At 35.7% G+C, this 24,887-nt stretch overlaps 1 protein-coding gene across 3 annotated transcripts in view; it reads left to right on the top strand.

Moving 5' to 3' along the window:
• LOC142973801 (EGFR adapter protein-like) overlaps positions 1–24,887 on the top strand; it is a 255,524-nt gene that overhangs the window by 153,687 nt on the left and 76,950 nt on the right. For 2 of the 3 annotated variants that reach the window (XM_076115821.1, XM_076115822.1), the window contains exons 3-4: positions 23,184–23,258; positions 23,544–23,690. In XM_076115821.1, coding sequence (XP_075971936.1) covers positions 23,184–23,258; positions 23,544–23,690 — 222 coding nt within the window. Of the gene's footprint in view, positions 1–12,528; positions 12,656–23,183; positions 23,259–23,543; positions 23,691–24,887 lie in introns of those variants that run through there. The other variant, XM_076115823.1, reaches the window with a different exon arrangement.

The raw sequence follows: 24,887 nt of genomic DNA, 5'->3' as shown, positions 1-24,887 counted from the left end.
AGTGTTGTAGTCTAAGTATGACGGATCATCGTCGTCGGCAGTAGGCATCGGAGGCGCAATAACTGCGGGCTCGACCTAACGTCGTGTACTAGCCTTTCATAGTGATTGCTGCCAGACGCTCGGTACAGGGACGAACTTCCATTGGCTTTAGGAAGACAATTTTTTAAACTTTTTTCATGATTAATAATCTAGATTCACACTCACGATTGCGAGGCGATTTTATATGCTTAGTTAATGGTTAAAATTCATAATAAATATAATAATTGACTAAAGTTTTCTAATCCCAGGGACAGGAGAAGGCTTTGCTAAATTGTAAAAATAATATGTTTGATATTCCAAGGTTATTTTGGAACTTGAAATCAGGCTTAAAAAAGATACATAATTTTGTAGCATAACATAGCAATATTTATCATCAATTCGTCCTAAGTTCGTCCCAGCCTGTATACACGCTTCATACAATAAGTTGGTCCCGACAGACGCGACTATTGAATGTCCTGAATCCTGCTGAATGCTTGATAGACTACACGACCTGTCGATATATTTAATATATCGATAGCTTATACATTCATAGCGGTATAGTATTAAAAAAATACCTATCATATGCACTCCTCTCCATAAGTTTACGTGTCTACCGAAATAACCTAATTACTTCAATCCTATATTGCAATTATAACTATGCAAACTTACGTGTGAACATTCTAGGGTTTATACATTTGAAAATGTTAATAGGTATTTCAAATTAAACAGCAATGCGATAATGAGTTCCGGTGTTGGTACGTGATGTCTGACCACAATGTGAGGTACACGTGTTCAAGTCCCCGCTGCAACTAATGAAACATGTAGTAGTGTTATTAGTAACTAGCTGACCCGCGCAACTTCGCTTGCGTCACATAAGAGAGAATGAGTCAAAATTTTCCCCGTTTTTTTAACATTTTTTACTGGTACTCTGTTCCTATTGGTAGTAGCGTGATGATATATAGCCTATAACCTTCCTCGATAAATGGACTATCTAACACTGAAAGAATTTTTCAAATCGGACCAGTAGTTCCTGAGATTAGCGCGTTCAAACAAACAAACAAACAAACAAACTCTTCAGCTTTATTATATTAGTATAGATTTTAATTAGAATTTGTATGGGTACGATCTGATTCATTTTTATTATCATAGTTTAATTTGTCATTTAACTTTTACTCTTTAATAGACAGCGCCTGTGCCACGTCTGTGTTATCACGGCACTTCTTTTTTACCCTTCACTGTCCCACTGCTGGGCAAGGGTCTCTTCTCAAACGAGGAAGGGGAAAGCCCTGGAGTCCACCACGCTGGCCAAATGCGGGTTGGGAAATACTATATTAAACCAATTAATAGCGAAACATAGGTGCATATTATACACCAAATTTTGTTAATTACTTTCTTCTCTATCGGGTAAAGCAGGCGTGATTTTGAGTACGTACTCGTATTTACGTATGTATCCAAATTTTATTCATAAGCTTACAATTACCGCTCTAAAACATACAAACAGTCCAAAATAAAGCACTAAATGCCTTTAATTTTGGAATTGAAATTCCTGTGAGTTGATAATTGTGAGCAGTTAGAATGAATGTGGCGATTTCCCCGGGCCTCAGGTAATAGAATTCGTTCCTAGGTCACGAGTAAATGCTCTTGAATACCTGAGGGTCGGATTACGGAACATATTTAAAAGCTTTTTGTTCGAAAATTACAGAAGTTTGGTGAAGGTGTAGTTGATTTCCGTAAGTGTTAAAATTTTGTTAGAGGTGATATTTATTTTGAGACTTTTATCGGGTTATTAACTAACATAATTTCTAGAAAATAATTACAACTTATAAATTTTTGGCCACTATAACATTCTAAGTTTATTCACCATACTTACGTTTCTACGTTGCTGTCGATTATAAATATTGACAGACTTGATGAGGAAAAGTTTATGGTTGGATAATTTAAAATATTAATTTTCTATTAACAGCACTAATTTTAAGCGACTTCAAATATAATTATTCCACTTTAAAGTCATCTTGTTAGAGCACTCAATCGTCGTGAACATCATCGGACGGTAACTCTAAAGCCTGTAATAAAGTGATTACGTTTGATCCACGCCGGTATTAATGACCTCGTTAATTATTACATTACGCTTAGCAGTTTACACTACTTATCTCAATTAATTAGTGTATAAGGTAAAGTAGGTGATTTCTACAGAATTTGATATATCGTTGTTTAAGTGTTTCAAAGATCATTTACCAACAATATCGAGTTTCACCACTCTCAGATAGATTTTGGTTACATTAAATTATCAAATTCCGAGTTTTATTTTTCCATTCATTTCATTTCAATTTATACTTTTCCAGAACCCACGACCTCCCAACGCAATGGTAGCGGCGTGGTGACCTTACACTGCGCCGTGGAGGCATAGTGTAATGGGTAAAAGTGTATCGGGCGCTTAAAACTATTAAGGCTTACCTAAAAGAGTGTATAAGTCGATAAATCATTTAAAACCTTACAAAATATAGTTTTGTTGGACGCCGAGGTCATTTGTGGCCAATAAATATGAAAGGTCCGCTATTAGCAGATAGCAGTGTTTTATTACAGTTAGCACTAAACATTGCCGATACGGACACAGCCGGGATGAATTAATAGTGGGCCCTTCATCGTAATGACCAATATACATCGTTTATAGACGATCAAACACTTTGATTTTATACGGTACTATGTGTTTTACGAGATGGCATATAAAAGTCTAATGGCTGTTATAATTGCGGACTGTTGTGGACACGAGATCGGCCGTTGATTAGGTTTATAAGATCGATTAAGAGTATAGACATATCTAATTATAAGTACGTAGTGATAGGCAGAAAATAGAAACGAAAAAGTAGAAGTGGTTAAGACTCCACGTTACATTTGTGAGGCGTGGATTCAAGGCCTAACTCCTATCTTATTTCTGAAGGACTTTTACACAGTGGGTCACTGACGATGATGTTTTACTGACACTTATTTACGATTGCATACCATTAATTCATAAAATATATATATTTTCATAGAGTACTTATAAAAATGGAGCATTAATAAATGGTTTTCAAAATAAAACATTAACAGAACCCCTGAAAATTGGATAAAACCAACTAATAGTTTCATCTAAAGCTAGGCATAGGTACATAAAGATTGCATAAATCCTTTGGAGACTGGTACAAACGCCAGGTAGGTTATCAGTGTCGAAGGTTACTAGCACAATCATTTCTCTTACATTTCGGAGATATCGACGACTACTGATAAGAAACCAGCTAGTTTTTGTGTCATTGTAGCTCCTGAATAATCACAGATAGCGGTGAGTTCAAATTTAGCAAGAATTTAAGTAAAAGTTGTGAAGATTTCAGTAATATGACGATGAATACTTGTTGACTAATAACAGGGTTAAAGGCTGACGTTGTTTGTTCACAATAAACTTAATCAACTATTCTATGGTCTATGAAAATCAGCTATTCCATCAATAGACACAGTAATTTATTAGAAAAGTAGGTAGATGTTTGATGAAAAAGTTAATAAAGATATGTGTAAAAGAAAACGCAGAAAAAGGGTTCAAAAATAACAGTGTTGGTCACATCCATTATTGATTTTCTGAAAAGGAATCTACTAGAAGTTTCAATTAATAAAATATTACGGTTTGAAGGAGCGCATCGTATGACCACAAACGTTCCTTTAAAGTCTCACTCATAGTGTCGTTCAAAGCGTTCAGAACTCGTTATTAAATTACCTGCGGCCGTTTACCCCCTCCCCTTACACCCCCTACTTCACCCCCTCTGGCTCCTGCAGCAGGTATTACTTAATTTTCATGAGGTAAGTTTGAAAGTTGAAGATCTCATAGAGATTCGTACAACTACTGCTACTGATGTTAGAAGTAAAAGTTTTGCTTGATTGGTCTTTGATTGTGAAGTAGTTTTTGCAATTGTTTGAATGGCACAGTAATAGTGGCTATCTCCGGTTCTATTCCGGGGTAGAAATTTTGACAAACAATTTGTCGTTATATTTTCTGGCAAGAAAGTTTTAGACAATTCAAAGCCTGAATTCAGGACAGATCCAGGCCTTACAAATTAACATGCGAATTGCGTTCTGAAGGATCTTTTCAATGGTTCTTATGACCTTCACCAAATTCTTGTGTTAGGAGAACTTTACGTTTAGCACATATTGATAATTATATTTTCCTACTTAAGCCATGTCGAAAAAAATGTTACGTTAAGATATTTACTCTATTCAAAAGAAACAACCTCATACAATACAGCATAGTACATATTCTCGGCACCTGTACACAAACAGTTTATCCAATATTTGATTTGAAAGGCCACGGCGGTGCTTACCCGCGAGAGCCGACATAAAACGCGATACGTTCCTTTATTTGATTTTATGAGCGATCAAAACGTTCCGACAAATATGACAGATACGTGTCACACTTACTTTATGACACACTCGCTATGGACGTAGGACCTTGAAGAGAAACGATATCTAGTGAGCGTTGAGTTTTTCTAAAAAAGTCGTGCTGTACCAAAATGGTTGTTGTATCGTAATAATCCACTGTCTACACCTTCGATATGAATGTAAGCTAATGAAGTTTGTTAATTTTTAAAACTGGTTCATGTTCGGGTTTATTACTATGGTGAAAGAATGTTGTCGGATCCTCGATATTCAACTGTTTTCTTGTAAAAATGGATGCCATCAAAAACATTCTGTAAAAACCTCAAGTCTCGCCGTAAAAAGTTGTGAGACCTATATAATACCAAGTCGATTAATCTATTTAGTCTCTACTTAAATGACCTTCACTCTTAAGTTATTACGTATTTTATTATCACGCCAATTTAAAAAAAATACCTCTAAAACAAATAGACCGACCTGGCCATCGCATGATTTGATTATTAGTATGTATCACACTACACAGCACGACGAGAAGTTAATGCTCCTGAAATTTTAATGGCGAATTTGTGTTTTCTTGCGATGACCAAGTCGATCTATTTGTTTTAAAGGTATTTTTTTTTAAATTGGCATGATAATAAAATACGTAATAACTTAAGACAGAAGGTCATTTAAGTAGAGACTAAATAGATTAATCGACTTGGTATTATATAGGTCTCACAACTTTTTACGGCGAGACTTGAGGTTTTTACAGAATGTTTTTGATGGCATCTCACTTCTTTTTGTAGAGCGAATAGAGCAAACATAAGTCCAATTTGTATGGAAAGCCGTATTTTTTTCATAATTCAACATATTTTCCTATGGGAATGTTGTTCAGTTTCATGGGCTAAACACCCTTACCCACCCTATACCCCCTCCCGTTATGTCTCATATAGTAGATACATATTTACACCTATTTATTTTATTTTCTACAGAAATAATAATTTAATTCATTAACTGCAAATGTAACCTTGTAATCTTATACATTTATATGGGATTACAAAGTTATTGTTGCAGTTAGTGTATTTAGAAAACTTGACCGAAATTAGAAAATATTGAATTTTTCCCATGATTAAGACACTAAACCCTATTTGTATTCTAAATTTTAAGCTTCTAAGTCTGCTAGAAGTACCTTAGACTTTTGATGATCGGTGAGTCAGTGAGTCAGTGAATCAGTGAGTGACAAAATTCAAAATTTTAACAAGTTGTCATTCTTAAACTTCTGGTTCAAATTGACTGAAATTTTAAATATACCGTTTTTATACAATGACTGATTAGTTGCTGAAAATCCAGGCTTCTTGTTTTATCCACTACGAAATTATAGGGGTGTCAAAAATAGCCCGAATTGCTTCGAGAAAAGGATGTTACGGCCGTGCCGCTTTTTTTTTGCTCGACTTGCGGGGGCACTTCCGTGCCCCCAGATTTGACGGCATAGCCATAAAATCGTTAAAAATATACTTGGCTAGGTTGAAACTGTGTGTATCTCGTGCAATCTGCTATCCACAAACAAGGGTAGAAAGATTTCTAAAAATCTAAAGAAAACGAAGAAACGTGGAAGCTAACGTCTTCCTTTAAAATCCTTTAGAAATATCATCCGATTTCCGTAAAATGTAATAACTTTTATATAAGAATCCTGCAATTTTCGAGCAGTAATCTAAGTTCGACTGCATTGCAGGGATTTTTACTATATTTCAAAGTAAGCGCCAGTTTCACAGTTTATAAATAAATGTCAGGTAACTACTTTTTGCTAAATGAAGAGACAGTGAATGTATTAAAACAACTATCAACAATTCATCTGATACGCTTTGATATGCAATGAATAAATGTTAAGGGTGGTGAACATGGCCTGAATATAATTATATTGACAAACATATTTTTGAGTGTTCAGTTCTCAACGTTTTTCGTTATACAGGTAGCCAAAATCGCTCATAAAGGCTAGTGCCGTACAAAAACAGTGAGATAATTTACGACGCTTCTGACTTTTGCCGGTAATACTCGAAAAGTAAGAGAATAAAACACTCGAGTGAGTTCAACGAGAACTTTTCCTATAAAATGTCCCAAGTAGCCGAGTAAACTTGCTCCAGAGCGAACGGTAACCGGGCAGCGAGAAAACGACCAGTCTACTTTGACCCCCGCCCGAACACAAACTCTTTACAAGCCATTCAGAGATTTCCTTCCTCCCCGTTATATCATAGGTCTTACTAAACTGGTTTGTCAATTATGACACTATTAAAATTTTACGTTTATTGATTTTACAAGGCTTTTGTGAATTATCGAAGGTAACTTATGTCTGCTACTGTTCCCGTTATTTGTTTTGAAAATTAATTGGTTGTTCGATATTATTTGAATTGTTTAGAGAGTTTATGTACTTTTATATTGTCTCTGTTTATTGTTTTGCGATTCTGAGAGTACGTACAAGCTAACAAAACATTATTCTATAAATATTTTATGTCTTAAGTTTAGGCCCAACGTGCGATAAAATTCTAGAAAATATTATGATTTTTGCTATTGTTACTTTATACAGAAGTCTGTAGGTACACATATTCTGTAAAACACAAACGACTAAACTCAGAAACTAGCCCACGCAACCCGGCTTCTGTTAGCAATAATAAAAGTAAACATCTGTACAACGACGTAACTTGTTTCATACTATTTATACTCACCAATCTTACAAATAAGTTTTTGCTCGATATCTAGACATTTAGCTATATGAGCTGTACCACACAACATAGCACGGTTACGCTGCGATTCTGATGGGTAACTTAAAGACAGAACGCTTGCTGTCTGCGTCATTTGCATTGCCTTTGATGCTAGGCTAAGAATTATTTTTACGTATTCACATCATACTTACTAACAAGCAAGTAACGGAAATGCCTTATCCAGAAATGCACTGGTCGTCGTAAATTTGATGTTGATTACGACACAGAATTTGGTTCCTCTGTGTGTTCATAAATTAAAGTGTCTTTAATCTCTTTTGTCCCAAAATAATTATGAACATTAGGTGACACACAACATAGTTGACGGTTTCTAGGCCTTAAGTGTGCAATTGTTTTTCGCACTTTTGTATTTGTTGAATCGCGCGTTTTTCAAAGATGCGTCTAGTGCTGCTCTTATGGTGATTTGTTCTGAAGTAGGGGTCAAACTCGTTACAGAGCACAGTTGATTTGCGCGGGATTGAGCCCCGGCTTTATGTGAACACGTGTAGCTATGTCCAAACGGCAGCCGCCTCAACAATCATTACTGAAGTATCGTTTCAACGCTCTCTTTTCTTTAGTTCGGAATTTGGGTTTTGACGTGAAGCATTTTGCTTCTTTATATAAATTCGTTTGTAGGTATTGTGATTTGTGACGTAAATATGAATCAGCCAAAAGACTTCCTTAGTAATTGCACCCCTAAATTGCTGCCTATAGGTACAATAGCTTAATTTGATCGACACATAGTATCATTTTAGGTCTAGTCGTTTACTTTTGGGTTTTGTCTTAAAAAGTTAAATAAGTTTGTTCTTAATGTATACCTAGTAATTTTTTAAAAGTTTTATAACAACTTCGAATTGTGTCAGCAGCGCTTTTTAAAATATTCCACAACCGATTTCAATGTGATTAAACCGGAATTACTCCTTAGAAACCTCACCACATTTCACATTTATTTTTATATTTATTACAATCCCCCACCAGTGCTCGATCTCGGCAATCGTGTCACTTTGCTTACGTGGTATCATCACATACGCATCAAGGCGGCTGCCGACGTCAGTGACGTCACACTACACGTGACACCGCAATATCGCCTGATGGGAAACAAACCGCTTTTTCCTACGGCTTTATGTGTAAGCCTTTTGAGGGTTTGACGTTGAAACGAAAACGGTTGTATCAAAAAATCTTTTCGTGTGTGAGATAAGGGAAACGTCGTGCTTGTATTACTTATCCTATAATCGCTCATTGGCAGAGAAAAAAAACAGATTTGTAATAAATAATGATAATTGAATTTAATCTATTATTGTCGTGCTACTGGGCAAGGGTCCCTGAATGAGATACAGGTTAGGCCTTGAGTCCACCACGCTTGCCAAGTGCTGGTTGGTGACTATGTATCTCTTTAAGAATAAAACTGTTAAGTTAGTTAGAATTGCATGCAAGGTTTCATTACGTTGTTTTTCATTCACTTTTAGAACAAGTGATAATTATTATAAAGATATGTTATACATTTAAAATTCATGCAGTTTTTATGATTTACAAGATAGAAAGAATTTATAACACATGCCATAGTAAAATGTCCTTTGAACTTTGTACGTGCAGTCAAATATTTCAAAGGAACACTTATATTTGAGTTGAGACGATGCAGACCCTAAATTCTCAATAGCGACAACAGCTCACCGTAAGTGTAACCCCATAAGCAATGTCCACGCTAGAGGGCTATAGAATTTATTTAATTTCATGCGCTGCGTTTATCATCTTGTATAAATCATATGCAAAATTGATTGCCATATCGCCGATTTGCGACGACAGTTTGACATCTTGAAAAAACATTAATTTTTGAAATGAAATTCTGTAATGCTATTTCTTGTATTCTTTACAATAATAAGGTTCTACTTTCTCTTGGAACAAGTTATGTCATTAATAGCCTTTTAATATGTACCTACGTCATAAGCTACGCTAGTGCGGTGTGCCATTGACAAACAAATTTAGCTCAAATACGGTACCAATAATTTATATAAATCGCAAGAAAATATACAAAAGCTCACTAGTGTGTCTCAGTCCCAGTCCGCAACCCATCGACAAATGATGTTTGCAGTTGAACTCGGGCTGCACTCGAGAGCAGACGTTTTGCACTTTTTATGCACTTGTCTCACAGCGGAATTTTATTTCAATTCTATTCGAGATGTTTGAATTACGGATCTGTTTTTCCTTACAGACGTTTTATATTAGTCTCTGTTGTAATTCTAACCGTCGAGGACTGTGAGAAGATTGGTTCTCGTAAATTAAAATAAAGGTAGCTAGTGTAGAGTCGATGTCCTGAAGTCGAAAAGAATTAAAATAATAATGACAATGATACGAAAAATTTAAAAGGTTGGATTACATGTTCGTTCATGGATAAGCTAAAATAAAATAATTTATATAATTAGGTCAAATATTGCAATCTCCAATCAATCATTGTAAAAAAAACAGTTAATCAATTTACCACCATATTATCAAGTCATTAGCATACTTTGGAAAATTGCTTAATAGTTTTAGAATACCTTTCATAATTTTCTTTGTAGAGAAACTCGTTCATAACATCAGCTACCATATTTTAAGAACAACCTCTTCTTTGTTCTTACTCATAGCAAGTACGCATCTTCCATTTAGAATTGGGAAAAAACTCTGTTTGATTGATTACATGACCGACGATCTTGTTACACAATGTGGAGATCCAATTACACGAGTGCAGTGTGGCACTTGTTATCGTAGCGCATCGCTCTTGATCGCACCGCGTCTCCTCGCGTCTCGTGCAAACGTCTACGAACAACGCTAAGTGTAGCTGAAATATTTTCCAAAGATAATACATACGGACATATCAGTTGGTGTCTTAATAGCATGAGGTGAATTAGGGTTGAAATAATATCTTAACACTAGTATTAAATGTGACTAATTTAAGGCCTTTAACCTGTTAAACTAACTTAATGGATAATAGCAGACTATATTTGTCAGGTTAAATTTTCTTACATGAAGATTATCCATCCGTTTCTTCAATTCTATTCTATTCATCTATATCATATTCGTTTGATATGTTTTACGAAATAGTCAACTGATTTGTTCTCATAGAATTTAGCACAATGCCATTGCTGAAATAGCTGTCACATACATATTACTATTTATTTATTTCAAGTAAAACTAACTGAATCGATGTCACAAATTTACCTTTATTGAAATAGTAGCCCGTCTTTATTGTTCGTATGTCTCTCACAGTGAGAACATATTTACTGTTACGTTCGACGTCGCACCTCGTCGCATTTTCATCGCCTGTTCAAATTGCACTTCAGAGCCTAAAGGTTATAAAGGTGACGATAAGATAATACATTTTGTTCATAATTTTTGCGGCTTTATATGTATAATAGTGACGTTTCTACAAAGTTAGCAAATATTGCATAGTGCAATATTTGCTAACTAACTAACTTTCATTGACCGAATATGACTATAAAAAAATAATTGCGATAACCAGTAACTCAAAGTATCGTGGTTTAAAAATCTTTATTCTTCTAAAATACAAAAGTAATTAAATCAAAACAAAACCTAATCACATAATTTGTTATTCCTTAATATTAAGATTTGAGAGACACAATCCTCACAGCCGAGACATCTACAATGCTCTACTTAACATATAAATAACATAATAAGAGCGCGAGAGTTCATGTATTATTCAGACGACGCAATCAATGCGCGGTTTAATTAAACAAACCAAACTTACGGACATTTTTCATAAGGAAATCTTATTAACATCGGAACGTGAAAAGTTTTTAATAAACTTTTGTTTTTAAGGAAATGATTTTGAATGACGTTAATAAGGTTTTTATTTTGTGAATATAGGTCATCAAAAATTTGTATTTCGTCCAGTTTTCCGTACACGACACAGCCCTTATGCCACGACTAATATTTTACTCAATCAGAAACCGAATCCAGTATTTTGTGATTAAAACGCAAGTGCTACGACTTCAGTTAACTATTTACTCATACAAATTTACTTCAGACATTTCATCTTTTCAAAACTTCAAACATGACGAACAAAACCATATTTTCTTTTGTTTTTGCAATATATCTACCTAAAATAAATCCATAATGTCGATATATTTCTCACCTATTATCTCTGTATTGAACTGAATGATTTATATGAAACAAGGCGTGTGTGTTGGACGGCTATTTTTTGCGGTTTGTTCTAAACGATGATCGATGTCCCGCGGCCGGCGCTTTGTCTTAACTGATCCTTTGTGATTGCTTGTTGAGCTTCCACGCTTGGTTTATGACCGGACCCGCGGTTACATATCACTACATACTAAAGGAGGCGTGTAAAATTTTATCATTTTTTTGGTTAGATTTTAGATCATTTACAATTAGGTACTGAGCCTACTACTAGCTCGGAAGGGGAGTAGAGCCTTATGAAAAGAGCTAGCAAAAAAGTCAGGGTCATATTTGCAATTACCAAATGATTTACAATGTGATGGTATTATAATTGGTTCGGGTCTGGTTATGTTATTAAAAATATAACTTTTAAAACACCCAAGTTTTTCTACGGTAAAAGTTGTGAGATCAATGCAAAAATGAGGGATATTTTTTCTTCTTTATGCCTTATATTTTCAGTTCGAAAATATTGTATCATATTATTATTATGTATGATAACATTATTTTCCTTCCAAATATCTGATCAAAGCAATATATTCCACGGAACATTATATACGGAAATACTAAATATTCTGTTTGAAATACAACAGGAACATTCGGTTTGTGGCACAATATTATTCTCTCTGTGGTTATCCTAAGATAATACGATAGAATCAGTATTTTGGTAATCCTCCTGGCATCGATGTGGTTACCGGGTTAACCAGGAAGCACACTGAATATGGGTGAAATAAATATAATCTTTGAATTTTGTTTATTCGTGATATAAAAGAAAATAGCTCCTTCACGTATTCTTTACTTTTAGATTGAATTGTTACATAGCTCAGAAAAATTAGTTTAAATTAATTAGAGTTTAGTGCCTAATTGTTTGCAATTCATAAAATAGGCACTCGTTTCAAATGTTGTTTAGTTTGACCATTTTACAATATTTGTGTGTATAAATTTAAGAAAAAAAAATATTTAAAAAATTAGATTTGCTTTATAATTAATATGGTCAAACATTCCATATAACACATTTATAAGTTTGCCAAACATTATACCTTTCGTAAAAAAATACAAAGCACAAAAATACAAATAAAAAAATTAACGAAATCAAAACGCAACCACCAAACAATTAATTATCTACCAAAAATCTAAGCTAACACGAGCCCCTTCGTCCAACATACCGTGTCTGGTGTAGGGCGGGCGGCTTCAGGCTTCAGTTCGCTTCAGTCGCGCGTCGCTCGCCGCCCGAGCCGCACGCGTCGCGTCCGCGCCACGCACGACACACGCACGGAAAAGTTCTCTCTCACGAAGTTTCGACAGTTCGTATACTGTATTACTTACGGGATTTTATTTGATCGGTAAGTTGATACTTAAACTAATTTATGAATAATGGATTTTTTTCCCATTTAGTCATTTTTTAGTTTTATAAACTTATTTTTTATTCGTTTTTATTTCATAATTAGTATTTCTCATTACGTGATTTCTGATTCGTGTGCGTTAGGTTATGTATATTTATTTATTGTACCTACAACATACATAATATGATAACCTCGTTGCAACGTATTTTTTTAATATTATGTTTACATAGTCCACGGGGAAGAAAAAATAAGATAAGTATATAGTTCATAACTATCAGATTAGTAACTTAAAATGTATTTGAATACCGTAATCAACTCCACAGAAAATTGTCTAAAATTCACTCAAACTAATTTTAGGTCAAATATATACTTTCTTCAGTATTCCAATCTGGCAGCTGAACCAAATCTTCATTGAAAGCAAATAAGTAAATTGGTTCAATTAACAAAATAACTTGGAAGTCGGTCAAGTGTTTGAGTAAGCTTCAATACTTCTGCGCATACAAACGACTTACAGACCCTCTATTGAACAATTATTGATTTAACTTAAAACTTTGACTTCATTTACTTAAGTAATTTGTTTATACCTTATTTTTCCTTGGAACTTTATTCTGCAATGTATTTTTTAACTTGCTTTTAATTCTACGTAATAAGGATAACGTATAAATACTATGAACTTGATGTAAAACTTTCATTGCCTAAGCCGCTAGGTTGAAGGTTTTGAAGTGAAATGCGTTGCCGATATGTTAATATGGGCAATGCATTTTCGTGTCGAATTACGTACGTAATATGACAACTAAGGCCCCATGCATTATTATACTACAAAACTCTCGAGCCTACGTTCACTTGTGAGTTAGATAGAGAAAATAAAAAAATGATTATGTTTGACATTAAAATTTCAATTTCATGGAAATTTCTTCAGCAGTTTAGTCATGAAAACGTAATAGGCAGACATACTTTTCCATTTATAATATTAACATGAATGTAATGCTAAAAACTGGACTAGTAACAATAGTTAATGCATCAGATATGTCTTGAGTTCAAAGCCCATCTCTTGCACTGGTATAACGTAAATCCTCTCCCAACACAAGCCTTTGTGCTTCGCTGGAGATACTAATAGAAGCGATATTGATGATGTAATGTTAATTACACGATAATCTGTGTTACTTCCTAATAAGATATTAACTAGTATTGAAATTACTATTATATTCTATTAGCCGCTACTTGCATACAACTTTTACTCCCTAGTGATTGTTTTTTTACAATCATCCTATGTTTGACCACGTTTATTGCTAAATTTAATTAAATTTTGGTAGCCATTTAGCCGTCTTAAGAAACAAAGTAGATAGGTATTTTCACATTTATAATTATGGAATTTGGAGTTGCTAAACTCATACACATAATATTACGTAGTTTTCCAATCTTTATGACACCAATTCAAACAACATGATAAACAAATTAAAATTGTGAAATCGTTTAATTCCACATACAGCATGTAACTGTCACCTTTCGTGTCAGGACCACAACCGTATTATTTTACGCATCGATTTCAGTACCCATCAGTTTCAGTAGACCATGGAAAACAAAATATCTGTTGCAAAATGTGGCTTTACAATCTGAATTATTGAAATTACCGCATATTGAGCATATAGGCTGTTTATTTTAAAGCTTTGTGAAAGTTAAGATTCAAATTTTACGAGTGCGTTACAGGATATGATCGTTCAAACTTGATATTGTTTATAACAGTCATAAAAACACATAGCAAGCGAGATTAATGGCCCACATCCGAACATGAACACGCGCTTAACTCCTCACAACATTACGTAAATCACGACCATCAAAATTATTTCCAGCGCACTTCCCATAACGTGTATTCCATATTTCCGTGTTATCGTTAGATTAGACCACCACCATAAAACATGGAGCCGTGTTTTATTCACATAAATCTCGTACGCCTGACGGACGAATAAAAGACGGGATCCTGACAAACTTATGTAGGATAAACGTCGAGGACCTTATGTGGTTGTCCCAGGGGCTATAATTCAGTGTTCTGACCGCACTGATAACGGCCTACAGCCGAAACTTAGTCTGTTATTGCGTAACTTTTCCCATTGTAACGTGTCACCGGCGTGCCCCCTCCCCGCGTGTTGCCTCGCCCCTCGCTCGCCCGGTTCGCGTAGTACTCGTATATCTCGGTCTGTCGTCTCAAGTAATTAGTCGCTGAGGGATACACCTCTCTGTTGTACTTTCAACTAAGTCATTTAAGAAAAATTACCTTTCACCTTTGAAGCTCTCCGTCTGATGAACTTTTGCACGAGTGAGCTCGTTTTTTTTAAAGCGTTCTTTGTTTTACGACGTCGCTGTAACGACGAAAGGGTAAAGATGTTTCGTTCGCAATTTTATTTGTTTTGGAAAATGTTTGAAGAAAACAGTGTTGAGATAATTAACGTTACTTTGCATTTTAAAGTATGCATTGTATTGCTTTGACTAAAGATGACAGAAGTTTCTTTTCATATTCTGTAGATATCTGGACTATAAAATTATAAAAGACTTATAACCTCAAACAGCTCAAACCTACCCCTTATGGCTATTTATGCAAAACTTGATAGCTGCATCAATTTCCTTTCCATGTACCTACTCTCAATAGGCCTGCAACGTACCCCACCACTTATACCGAACAATTCAATAGTAAATGACAGTAACAATAGCTCAACTGCGTACCTCCGACTCGCAGCAGTTCGCAGCAACTCGCTACGATCGTACAATAGTAAATAATCGTCGATGAACGCACTCCGCGCAGCTCAATGTGCACAGAGCAATTGCTATGAGAGAGAATAATTATTGCAAAAAGTATATTGAAACTTGACCGGAAGAAGATCGAAGCAGTTATAAACATTTAATTGAGAAAATTCGTGTTGATATTGTCTGTCATTTGTTAATGACTGTAAATCTTTTAACTTACAAAAAATCGGTCGAAACGACTGAAATACAAGTACGAGAAATAGATCATCCTACTATTTGTGCAATATAGGTATATACAGAAAATTAAGTGACAAAATAAATTTCAATGCACTGAAAAATATAATCCAAATAGTTACGATACTGAAAATATCACTAGCATCAAATATAGGCACTTTTAAATAAAAAAAATACAGTCAGCTAACGTAAATATTAAACAATGAATGTATTCAGTAGAGTCTGTGCAAGCACTTACTCTGTGCTCGTATTAAAATATCGTATAAACGCACGGTAATTATTGGACTCGATCCATTTGCGTATCAATTGTGCAAATAAAGTACTTAAATGCGAGCGTTTCATTTTATTATACGAGATTTTAATCATCAATATTGAATTAAAAGATACGAGTGTTAAACTGTTTTAACTTCATACAATCGATGCTAGTTAAGTGAAAATATACATTTACATACATACATAAAATTACGCCTTTTCCCTTAGGGTTAGGGAGAGACGTGAGAAAAACTATACTTTTAGTGTCTTATTAATAAACGTCGTGTTACCTCTGATTACTTTTGCAGTGTTTCGTCAATTTTTGAAGTGATTAAAATCTTTACAAAACGTTTATTAGTACAACTTTCAATAGCTAAGATGATCGTATTGGATACAACTTTAAGAATCTGAGATAAAAAGAATGAATTATTCGAAATACTCATACATGCCTTGTCATTGTGAACAAATTATGAAAGTTTAACAGTGTGGTTTTCAGCAAGTTCAGCTTTGCTTGCAAGTATTACAAATATTATGGTATCTTTTAGACTCATCTTTGAGTTAATATTAATAAAAAGTACACAGAATAAGTATTTCTCTTGTGTAAAAAATAAAACGCAGCGTTTTTTGTTGCTCTTTAATTATAGGATATGTTGTCTTTTCTTTGAATATATTTTTCCTCAATTATAAAAAAGCATCAGCTATTTGTGTTCTAGGAAGTAAGGGTCTTTACCCTATTTACCCTTGTCAGTAATATTCTGTGTATAATAACTTCGTTACAAAAATATTTTGTGGCATTCGTTTTACAAACATTGCTAGTACAGCAAACTTAACATAGAAAAATATGTTATCACACTGTAGAAAATCTACACCCATTCTGATAAAAATATTTGTTAGGCAGGTACCTTAAAGTGTCATAGAAATTTCATTAAATGAACACTATTTTACTTCTTGCAATTGTGTTGAGGAAAGAACGCAAGGTTAATTTTTGATCCAGTGAGCCATAGTTTAAACTTAGCCTAACTTCTTCAAAGTGTTACGAAACAATAGTGTTAATTTGTAGTAAACAGTGTGAGTATCGCATACAGCAGGCAGCAGGCTGTAGGCAGTAAGGCAGCGGTCGGAGGCGAGCGGTGAGCTGCTCGTAAAACTGTATCGGCACTCGCAGCTGAAGCACACCGCTAATGCATCCACACTAATATAACTGACGAGCTAAGTTGTAAACTAACAGCGGGAGGCTCTACTAACAAATATTTAATTTGACTGTGATATTGGTTTGAAAGTAGTTGACCTTTGATTTGCTCTTTTTTGGTCAGGTAAACTTTTCCGACGTACTATAAGATGAAATTTTAACTTAAAATATGCAGTCATATTTTTTGAAGAATCTATTTTGGTATAGGTTTAGAAAACAGAACTAGCTATAAATTACAGAATTAGTGTGTGGTGGCTATCAACGCTTGCTTGTGTTATACTTTCTGGTGACTGGTACGCCTCAGGTATATTATAAAGACTAAGTAGTAATTTGTCTAGAAACTTAATTTCAAGTTTCGTAAAAACTCTTAAAACTTTCTTCTCATTTATTCATCTAGGCTTTAAAATATCTACATTTTTCTTGTTAATATTTAAAGCTGATAAAACTACAAAATTAGACAAAGTTATGACTAAATTTTTTCGTACAAATTTTATATGGATAAATTATTTTAGTGAAAGGGTATGCCAAATTGAGACATACTAATTTCATGAAATGCCTGTTATCCAGTCGCCAGCGAAATATATTTTAATGAATATTGTTAAGTGTATATAAGTGTGTGTTGAAGGATATTTTCTAAACGGCGAATGAAACGACATCTTGATGTACCGATATGTCAGATTTACCTATGTATATCACTAATATTACTGTGTAATATAATCGTTTACCTCCTGTACCTTAGGTCGCTCTATAACTCAGCTCGGCAGAAAGCTGTTACCGTGTAGAGGCTGTGAGTGAGTCCCAGTAGCGCCACTCCTTACGTCCTTGCACCCCCCCATACCTCACCCCCTCTCACCAGCAGCGCGCATCTTAGCGCCTAAATATTTTACTTTACGCGCACCACTTAAGTGGGTATTGTGCTGTTTAATTGGATTTTCTAAGTGTTCTAGACAACGAGCTCTAATAAAAAGGATCTAACCGACACCTAGCTCCGTCTAGAAGATTTCACAACGAAATTAAACGTTTGAAATGAGACCCGAGCACGCGGATGTTCCTTTATTGCAGTTCATCGTTTTACATCTGTTCCGACAACGATGCTCTACTTTTTTTGACACTTGACTATCGTACTTGAGTTACAACAGACTTTAGAAGGAAAACATGGGTTAAAAACTTTTAATTCAGCATCATAATAGAAAAGTAGACTATTTTACTGAATATCAATATGAAAATTTTCCTCCTCTGTTCACCACGTTGGTAACAGCAAAGGTTGCAGGCAAACTAAGGCTGCAGTTCCGGTGGCACCTAAGAATCTTGCCCGCAACCTTATCAGTCTAAAAAGGGACAAAATACGCAAGGTAATAGGAATCCTAACCGGCCATTGTCCCCTAAACAAACATCTATGTACAATAGGTGTGACGGACAGCCCTCTGTGCAGAGGATGCATGGAGGCAGAGGAAACACCACAACATGTACTTGTGGAATGCAACAGCGTGGCGGACCAACGAGCGCGAACAAAAATATTGACAACAACACTCCAGGAAGCCTGCAGCAACTTGAAAAAGCTACTGAAGTTCTGGGAGGAACTAGGATGGCTGGAGTGAGGGTGAATCAACGCAACAATGAAAGAGGGTAGATACACGCACAAAGGCCCATTTAAGAGGCTAAGTGCGGAAAAATGCCCAGGAAACCTAACCTAACCTAACCTAACCACGTTGGTAAATTCGAAATCATAATTTGTCGTCAACGAAAAAGCCCTTTCACCTTGAATAAACAATTTCACCTCGCATCCATAGGATACCAGGCGATAAGAAACAGTTTGGAAGTAATTTACCAAAGCGTTGTGGAAAAACTGTCAACCGTCTGCGTAATGAGACGATCATAACATCGCCTGTGACTCATGCGCTCCTGGTAATTGCGCTCTCCAGTGCTGTGTGCGGATGATTGTCATACAACCCCCACCCCTCCACCCTTCACCCCCGCAGGGTGGGTACTCCCCAGGCCTGTACTAAATCACAGAATTAACCTTGCCGGCAGAAGTTACTTGAATGATGAATATAAACTTGGAGTCGTTATATTTCGTCTAATCGTTCGTGTGGGCTCGCTTAGATTTGTGTGAGTTTTTGTGTAGAAGTTTGTTTGAGGGGAGACGATTAATTTGGTTGTGATTGCTATTAATTACAAGAAACCCTATAGAGGGGAGAACGATGGTGCGAAATAATGGTTACAGGATGTCTGAGTAATGGAGATGGAGAGATAGATTTGAAAAATGTTATCACTGCATTTTGGAGTAGCTGAAAGCAAATGCACTGGCTATATTTTAATGATCCCCTGTCTTTATTCTGTTTCAATTTCAGGCTTTAAAAACGTTCGTTCATTTAGTTTTTCAATGACGGTCTTTGTAACGATCCTAGTAACGTATTTTAGATGACAAAATAGACCCAACATAGAACATTAGCAGTGGCATTAATTTTTAAATAGTTTTGGTTACAAATATTAATATAATTATCCTTGCCATGCCAAACCCAGGCCGGCCACATTCATAACAAAGCTGCACACCAAAACAATAAGCAATAACTCTATCAACAATAGCTTCACTCCCATAGTGGCCGCAGTGTCCGACAGATGGCAGTGTTCCCTCGAGACCGACGACCGAGGCGACTGAGGCGTCTGATCGGTACCACACGTGCGCGGTCGCACATCACATGTGCACAATCGCTTAGTGTTACATGATTTATTGAATGAACTATGCAGTAGAGGGCTGGCGGTATATCGATTAGTTTTGGATTATGATGTGATTTTAGAAACAAAAGATCTGTGCTGTGGATGTAATAGAGGAAAGGGAAGTTTGTAAAGATACGTAACGTGCAAAGTGGCGTGTGTGGCCTGGGTGCAAGGCTAACTTATATACATAAAATTATTTATGTATACATGGAATCTCTGGGCATAGTCTTCCGACGAAATGTAATTCAATTTCCGACTCTTACAACATTCTTCATTTCATAGGCAGCGCTGAGAAAACATATTCCATTCTTTACACGACCTTTCCTCTTCAACCCTTGAAGGTAAAAGATGATCATAAAACACACGATACAAAAACACCCCCGAGGAAACCTTCTATACATTATTATCGAGACAATCAAGTCCACGTGCCGGAGTGAATGTGTCTCATGACCGCGCCGTAAAACCCACACACTTCTATACAAGTAGTTCCTTTCTTACTTGCACAATTTTCCATAAGTGCGAGTGAGATATACACTTCAGGTTCTAGACCTTAACAGAATCTATAGAATATTTTTTTTCTTTGGAGTGACTACTACTATTACATCATAAATTACCATTTCGATCTATTTTGATTCCTAAAGCAAAAATACAATTAGACCAGCTCTCAAAATGTGTTTCTGTTTACAAAAATATAATGAGACAAATACAACAACAAGAATAAATACAACACCTTTTCAGCAGTAGCCTAATAATGCTCTCTCAACACGAGATAAGGTTAGAAATTAGCTTAACGTCAATTTTATATTATTTCTCCTTCCCCACCAAATCGGTTGATATTTTGTGAGGCGATACTGTAAATGAATCGTCCACCGGCTATTATGAGAAGATTCTGTATGTACCAACTCATCATGCATTCGTCTTATATAGAACACCAACCTTCAGCTCAATCAATATGCAATCAATCCAACAGCACAGACAATTAGAAATCGATATATCACGTATACCTAATACATCTTACATTGAATAGAGCCTCCAGGCGCAAGGTCCCGCACTACAACGCAGGCTTCACCGCCAATAATTCACCATTTGCATACAAACTGCTCCCAGTCAACCGCGCCGCCGTCATACACCTCCCTGGCTATTATCCAAGGCGTTTTACACCGCACCACCCGCACCGAATACCAACCACCTTCTCTGATTAAAACCATCAATGTATATAAAAATATTTGGCGTAGATTTTATCCTTGTAGACTAAGGATGTGGTCGTACTGGGGAGCTTTTGTTTGTGCTGCGGCTGATTAAATTACATGATTCCTTTTAGTCTTTGCTGCCAAGTGACTGCTACTTATATTGTTTTTCAGTATTTTGTTTACTATGAAGCAAAAGTTAATTATTATTGATTGAATAATATGATGAGCTGTTATTTTCAAATGCGTGTGTCTCAAATGACAATAATTATCATTATAATTATTTATATATGTATTCTTAATTTCTCTCCTTTCCAATACTCAAACACTACTGAATACTAAAATTATAGAACTAAAGAAAAATATACAACCAAAATCCTAACCGTCGAAACCACGTTACGTTCGCAAAAAATAGTCGTTGAGAAAAATGAAAATGTTCCCAAAAAATTACTTCCACAAATTGTGCGTCAAATTTGTCGTCGTCCTACGACACTTTTACCTGCGGCACGGCTCATTTGCCGTCTAAACGCCGTCAACATGGTCCGTGTCAGGCAGATAGGCGCGCCGCAGCTGCCACCGCCTGCCATCAAAGAATATTTAATAAAGACCCACGCTTTACGTGATAGAACAAAATATTCATAGAATATACACCCTACTGTGTTCTACTAAATTATTAAATGGAAATATTTGGGATATTTTTCAGAGAGCAACTACATTGGCGTACTTTAGGCGAGAGTTTACGTAATTCCTGTATAAAGTTTTTCAGTTTTAGACTCGACCTAGGCTGTTTCTTTTTAAGTTCTTTAAAAAATAATTAACTTTAGAAACCGTCTGGTAAGAGGTATAATTAGTTTTTTTGGTAGAGTTCAACGGTTATTTTAAGCTAAGTATTGCATTGTGTGGTTATAAGAAAAATGGTTAAGGGGACACTGCTATAAATATTTTTGATAAATGTCATCACTGATTCGTGGTTCCATACGTTTTTAATAAATTTATCGCTGTTGAGAGTGAAAAATATGAAATATACTCGTACATACATATAATTCTTAGCGTACCTGACATTACCATTAAAAGAAATTCAGTGCTAACAACTCGAAGAGAACCTGAGAAGATATAACGGCATAATACGAAGTGCTAATTATTTTAAATTTTAAACTACGTAGTTAATACAAAACAACAGTACTTAGTGAACTTCGTTTCCAACCGTTAGTATTCACTCACATTTAAACTTTTACCTGCTAATGTTAGGAGTGAAAACGTGCCCTCAGCTCACCTCAGGTCTTTCAGGTACGTCAACCAACTTTGCAGAACATTAGCACAAGTATTTATAACAGCTAATTGCACCAGATTCGTACATTTATGTATCTCTGGGCACTGCGCCACCATTTGCAAATGTTCATTACAAGTTGCAAACTTTTCGAAATGTTCATGTTATTCTTTTGGGAGATCGTTGTTGTTTTAATTTGTTGTTAAAGTAAGGTGTTGATAATAAGTTAAAAAGTAACGCAGTGCGGCTGTAAGTTACTATATCATAGCATCTTGTAACAGTGGTCGTAAGACATAAGTGCTATTGACTATTCAGTCGGCTAAGAACTCGGTCACCTGAAGCGCGATCTTCTACATTCCATACAATCGCCACATTTGATAGTTGAGAGGCGATAGTGCTAGGAAATTTCTTCAATTGACAGCTGACAACAAGCTTTAAGCAACACTTTTCCACGATTATTAAATTATTCCATTGGAATTAGGTTTTCAGCGGCTGTCAAAATGCATATGACGTACACTATTACACAGCTCCAACATAAAAAAACAGAGCATCCTTTTGAAAGAATTACGTGACCTAATATTACAAAATGTAAAGCCAACCTGTGTAATATCAGAGAGTGAAGACATATTGCGTGGCAGGTAGCGCCTAGTAGCGGCTACGAGTGGGCTTAACGGCTCGTCTTAATTAAAATGCCTAATGAGAGGCGGCTCGCCCTGGACCCGCGCAATCACCATTACACAGCCACTCCCTCACACTGACGAGGGCTTTACCAAATATATAAGCACTATGTTCAGGTGAAATTTTTGACTAACTATTGACTTTTCGACCAAAGAAATTTACTTTGTGAATTTAAAAAGGAATCAAAGTTTGAAATGTATCTTTGATTTATTTGTCAACTTATTTTTGATAATATAGTTACAAAGGATTTTTGTATTGTTGCAGGAGAACGGGCGTGCGGTGCCAGTATTGGTAGTAGTCGCACTCTCGGGGGTCAAAGTATGCGACCCCGAAGACCAGGTGAGTGATTCATTTAAATGATCTACACTACGTTCCTTGCTATCAGTCCTTCAAATAATGTAAAGGGTTTTCTTAAAACGTTTTAGTTGATAATCAATTTCAAACCCCGATGATATTAACTTCTCAAATGACCAGAAATCGTATAAAATTTCGGGTGGACACTTTTGATTATACGCTAGAGAAAACGACAGCAAATGATTGCCTCAATGCTGGGCAATGTGGGATTAATCCTAGTAACAGGGCTTAATTATTTAATTAAATGATAACTGCATGTTGTTACGACAGAGTGTGCGCATGCACCACGCGCTACGTCGCATCTCGTACGCGACGTGTGAGGCGGCGCGCGCGCTGTTCGCGCTGGTCGCGCGCGAGCCGCGCTCCGAGCCGCCGCACCACTACTGCCACGCGTTCCACACCGACACGCCCGAACAGGTCAGTGCTTTTATTTACAACGGTCTAACAGACCCTCGGTATGACAGACATTTTCCTTCATTCTTCTCCCAAACTCTTTTTCGGATAACCGTTGCAGCACTCAATCGCGGCGGTCATAGTATAGCCAATTAGATACTGAATTTGGGTCTATCAGCCTTACCAACCTATCGTTAGTGTAGTAGTTAGGGTAGCTTAGTAGGAGATCAAAGTGGAGATTCGTAATGCTTCAAATTATGAAAAATATAGCTATGTTAATAAAATGATTAAATTTATAAATAATTATGCGCTTTTAATTCAGATTAGTCACGCACAAAAATTGAAACAAACAAAATACCACTACAAATCTAAAATTCAAAGAATGTATTTAAACAAACATAGCACATAGGCGCAGTTACCTAGTCGTGACGCTTCGTACCAGAACTGAATGAAAATGTAGACGTAACGATACTAACGATATAACCAGATCACGTCACGATGTTTGAGAGCCGCATCAAGTTTGAGGTCGTATCGTGAACTAAGCATTCGTCGCACGATACAGATGAAAAAAAAACATGCTGAATGTGGGTAATTTATGAACTGTGATTGTGTAACTTTAATAATCATATTGAGAGACTTACGTCGTATATAGTTTGCTTATTCGGAACTGTGTGTATTCGTTAGGATTTAGTTATTTAAAAAAAAACTACTATTTTTTATGAACCCTGTAACATAGCTTCTATTCTTAAGGAAAAATATAACTTTTCATCGCACCTACATGAAAAACCTGTAATCGAATGAAATATGATTATTCAAAACTTTATCAACTAAGGCTTCTAAATCGACGATTAACTTGAAGAGCAAGATTTGAAACTTAAGCTTAACACAATAACAATAGTAAAGACATACCTATCAACCAAGTAATCTCAAACTATCGCATATGTAAACTACAAGACACTCTTCTCAATATCTTTCAATAATCCGTCGCCACTCACCGACAAGTCTCAGTAAGTTTACTCTAGATAATGTCAAGACGCTCGGTGAAGAGTTTTGATAACATTCAACAAAGTGTTATCTGTGAGGAAGGTGTTTACTACTAGTACTAGGATGTTTAGGTTACAACATGATGTTGGGACTTTCTAGCTGGTTTATAGCAGATGTATACTAGATACTGCATGTAGTTATTATTAAGCGTTTTACAGTATCTACACATAGTAGAAG

The sequence above is a fragment of the Anticarsia gemmatalis genome, chromosome 6 (genome assembly GCF_050436995.1).
Source record: "Anticarsia gemmatalis isolate Benzon Research Colony breed Stoneville strain chromosome 6, ilAntGemm2 primary, whole genome shotgun sequence".
Classification (NCBI taxonomy): domain Eukaryota; kingdom Metazoa; phylum Arthropoda; class Insecta; order Lepidoptera; family Erebidae; genus Anticarsia; species Anticarsia gemmatalis.
This window is presented reverse-complemented; position numbering and strand designations above follow the sequence as displayed.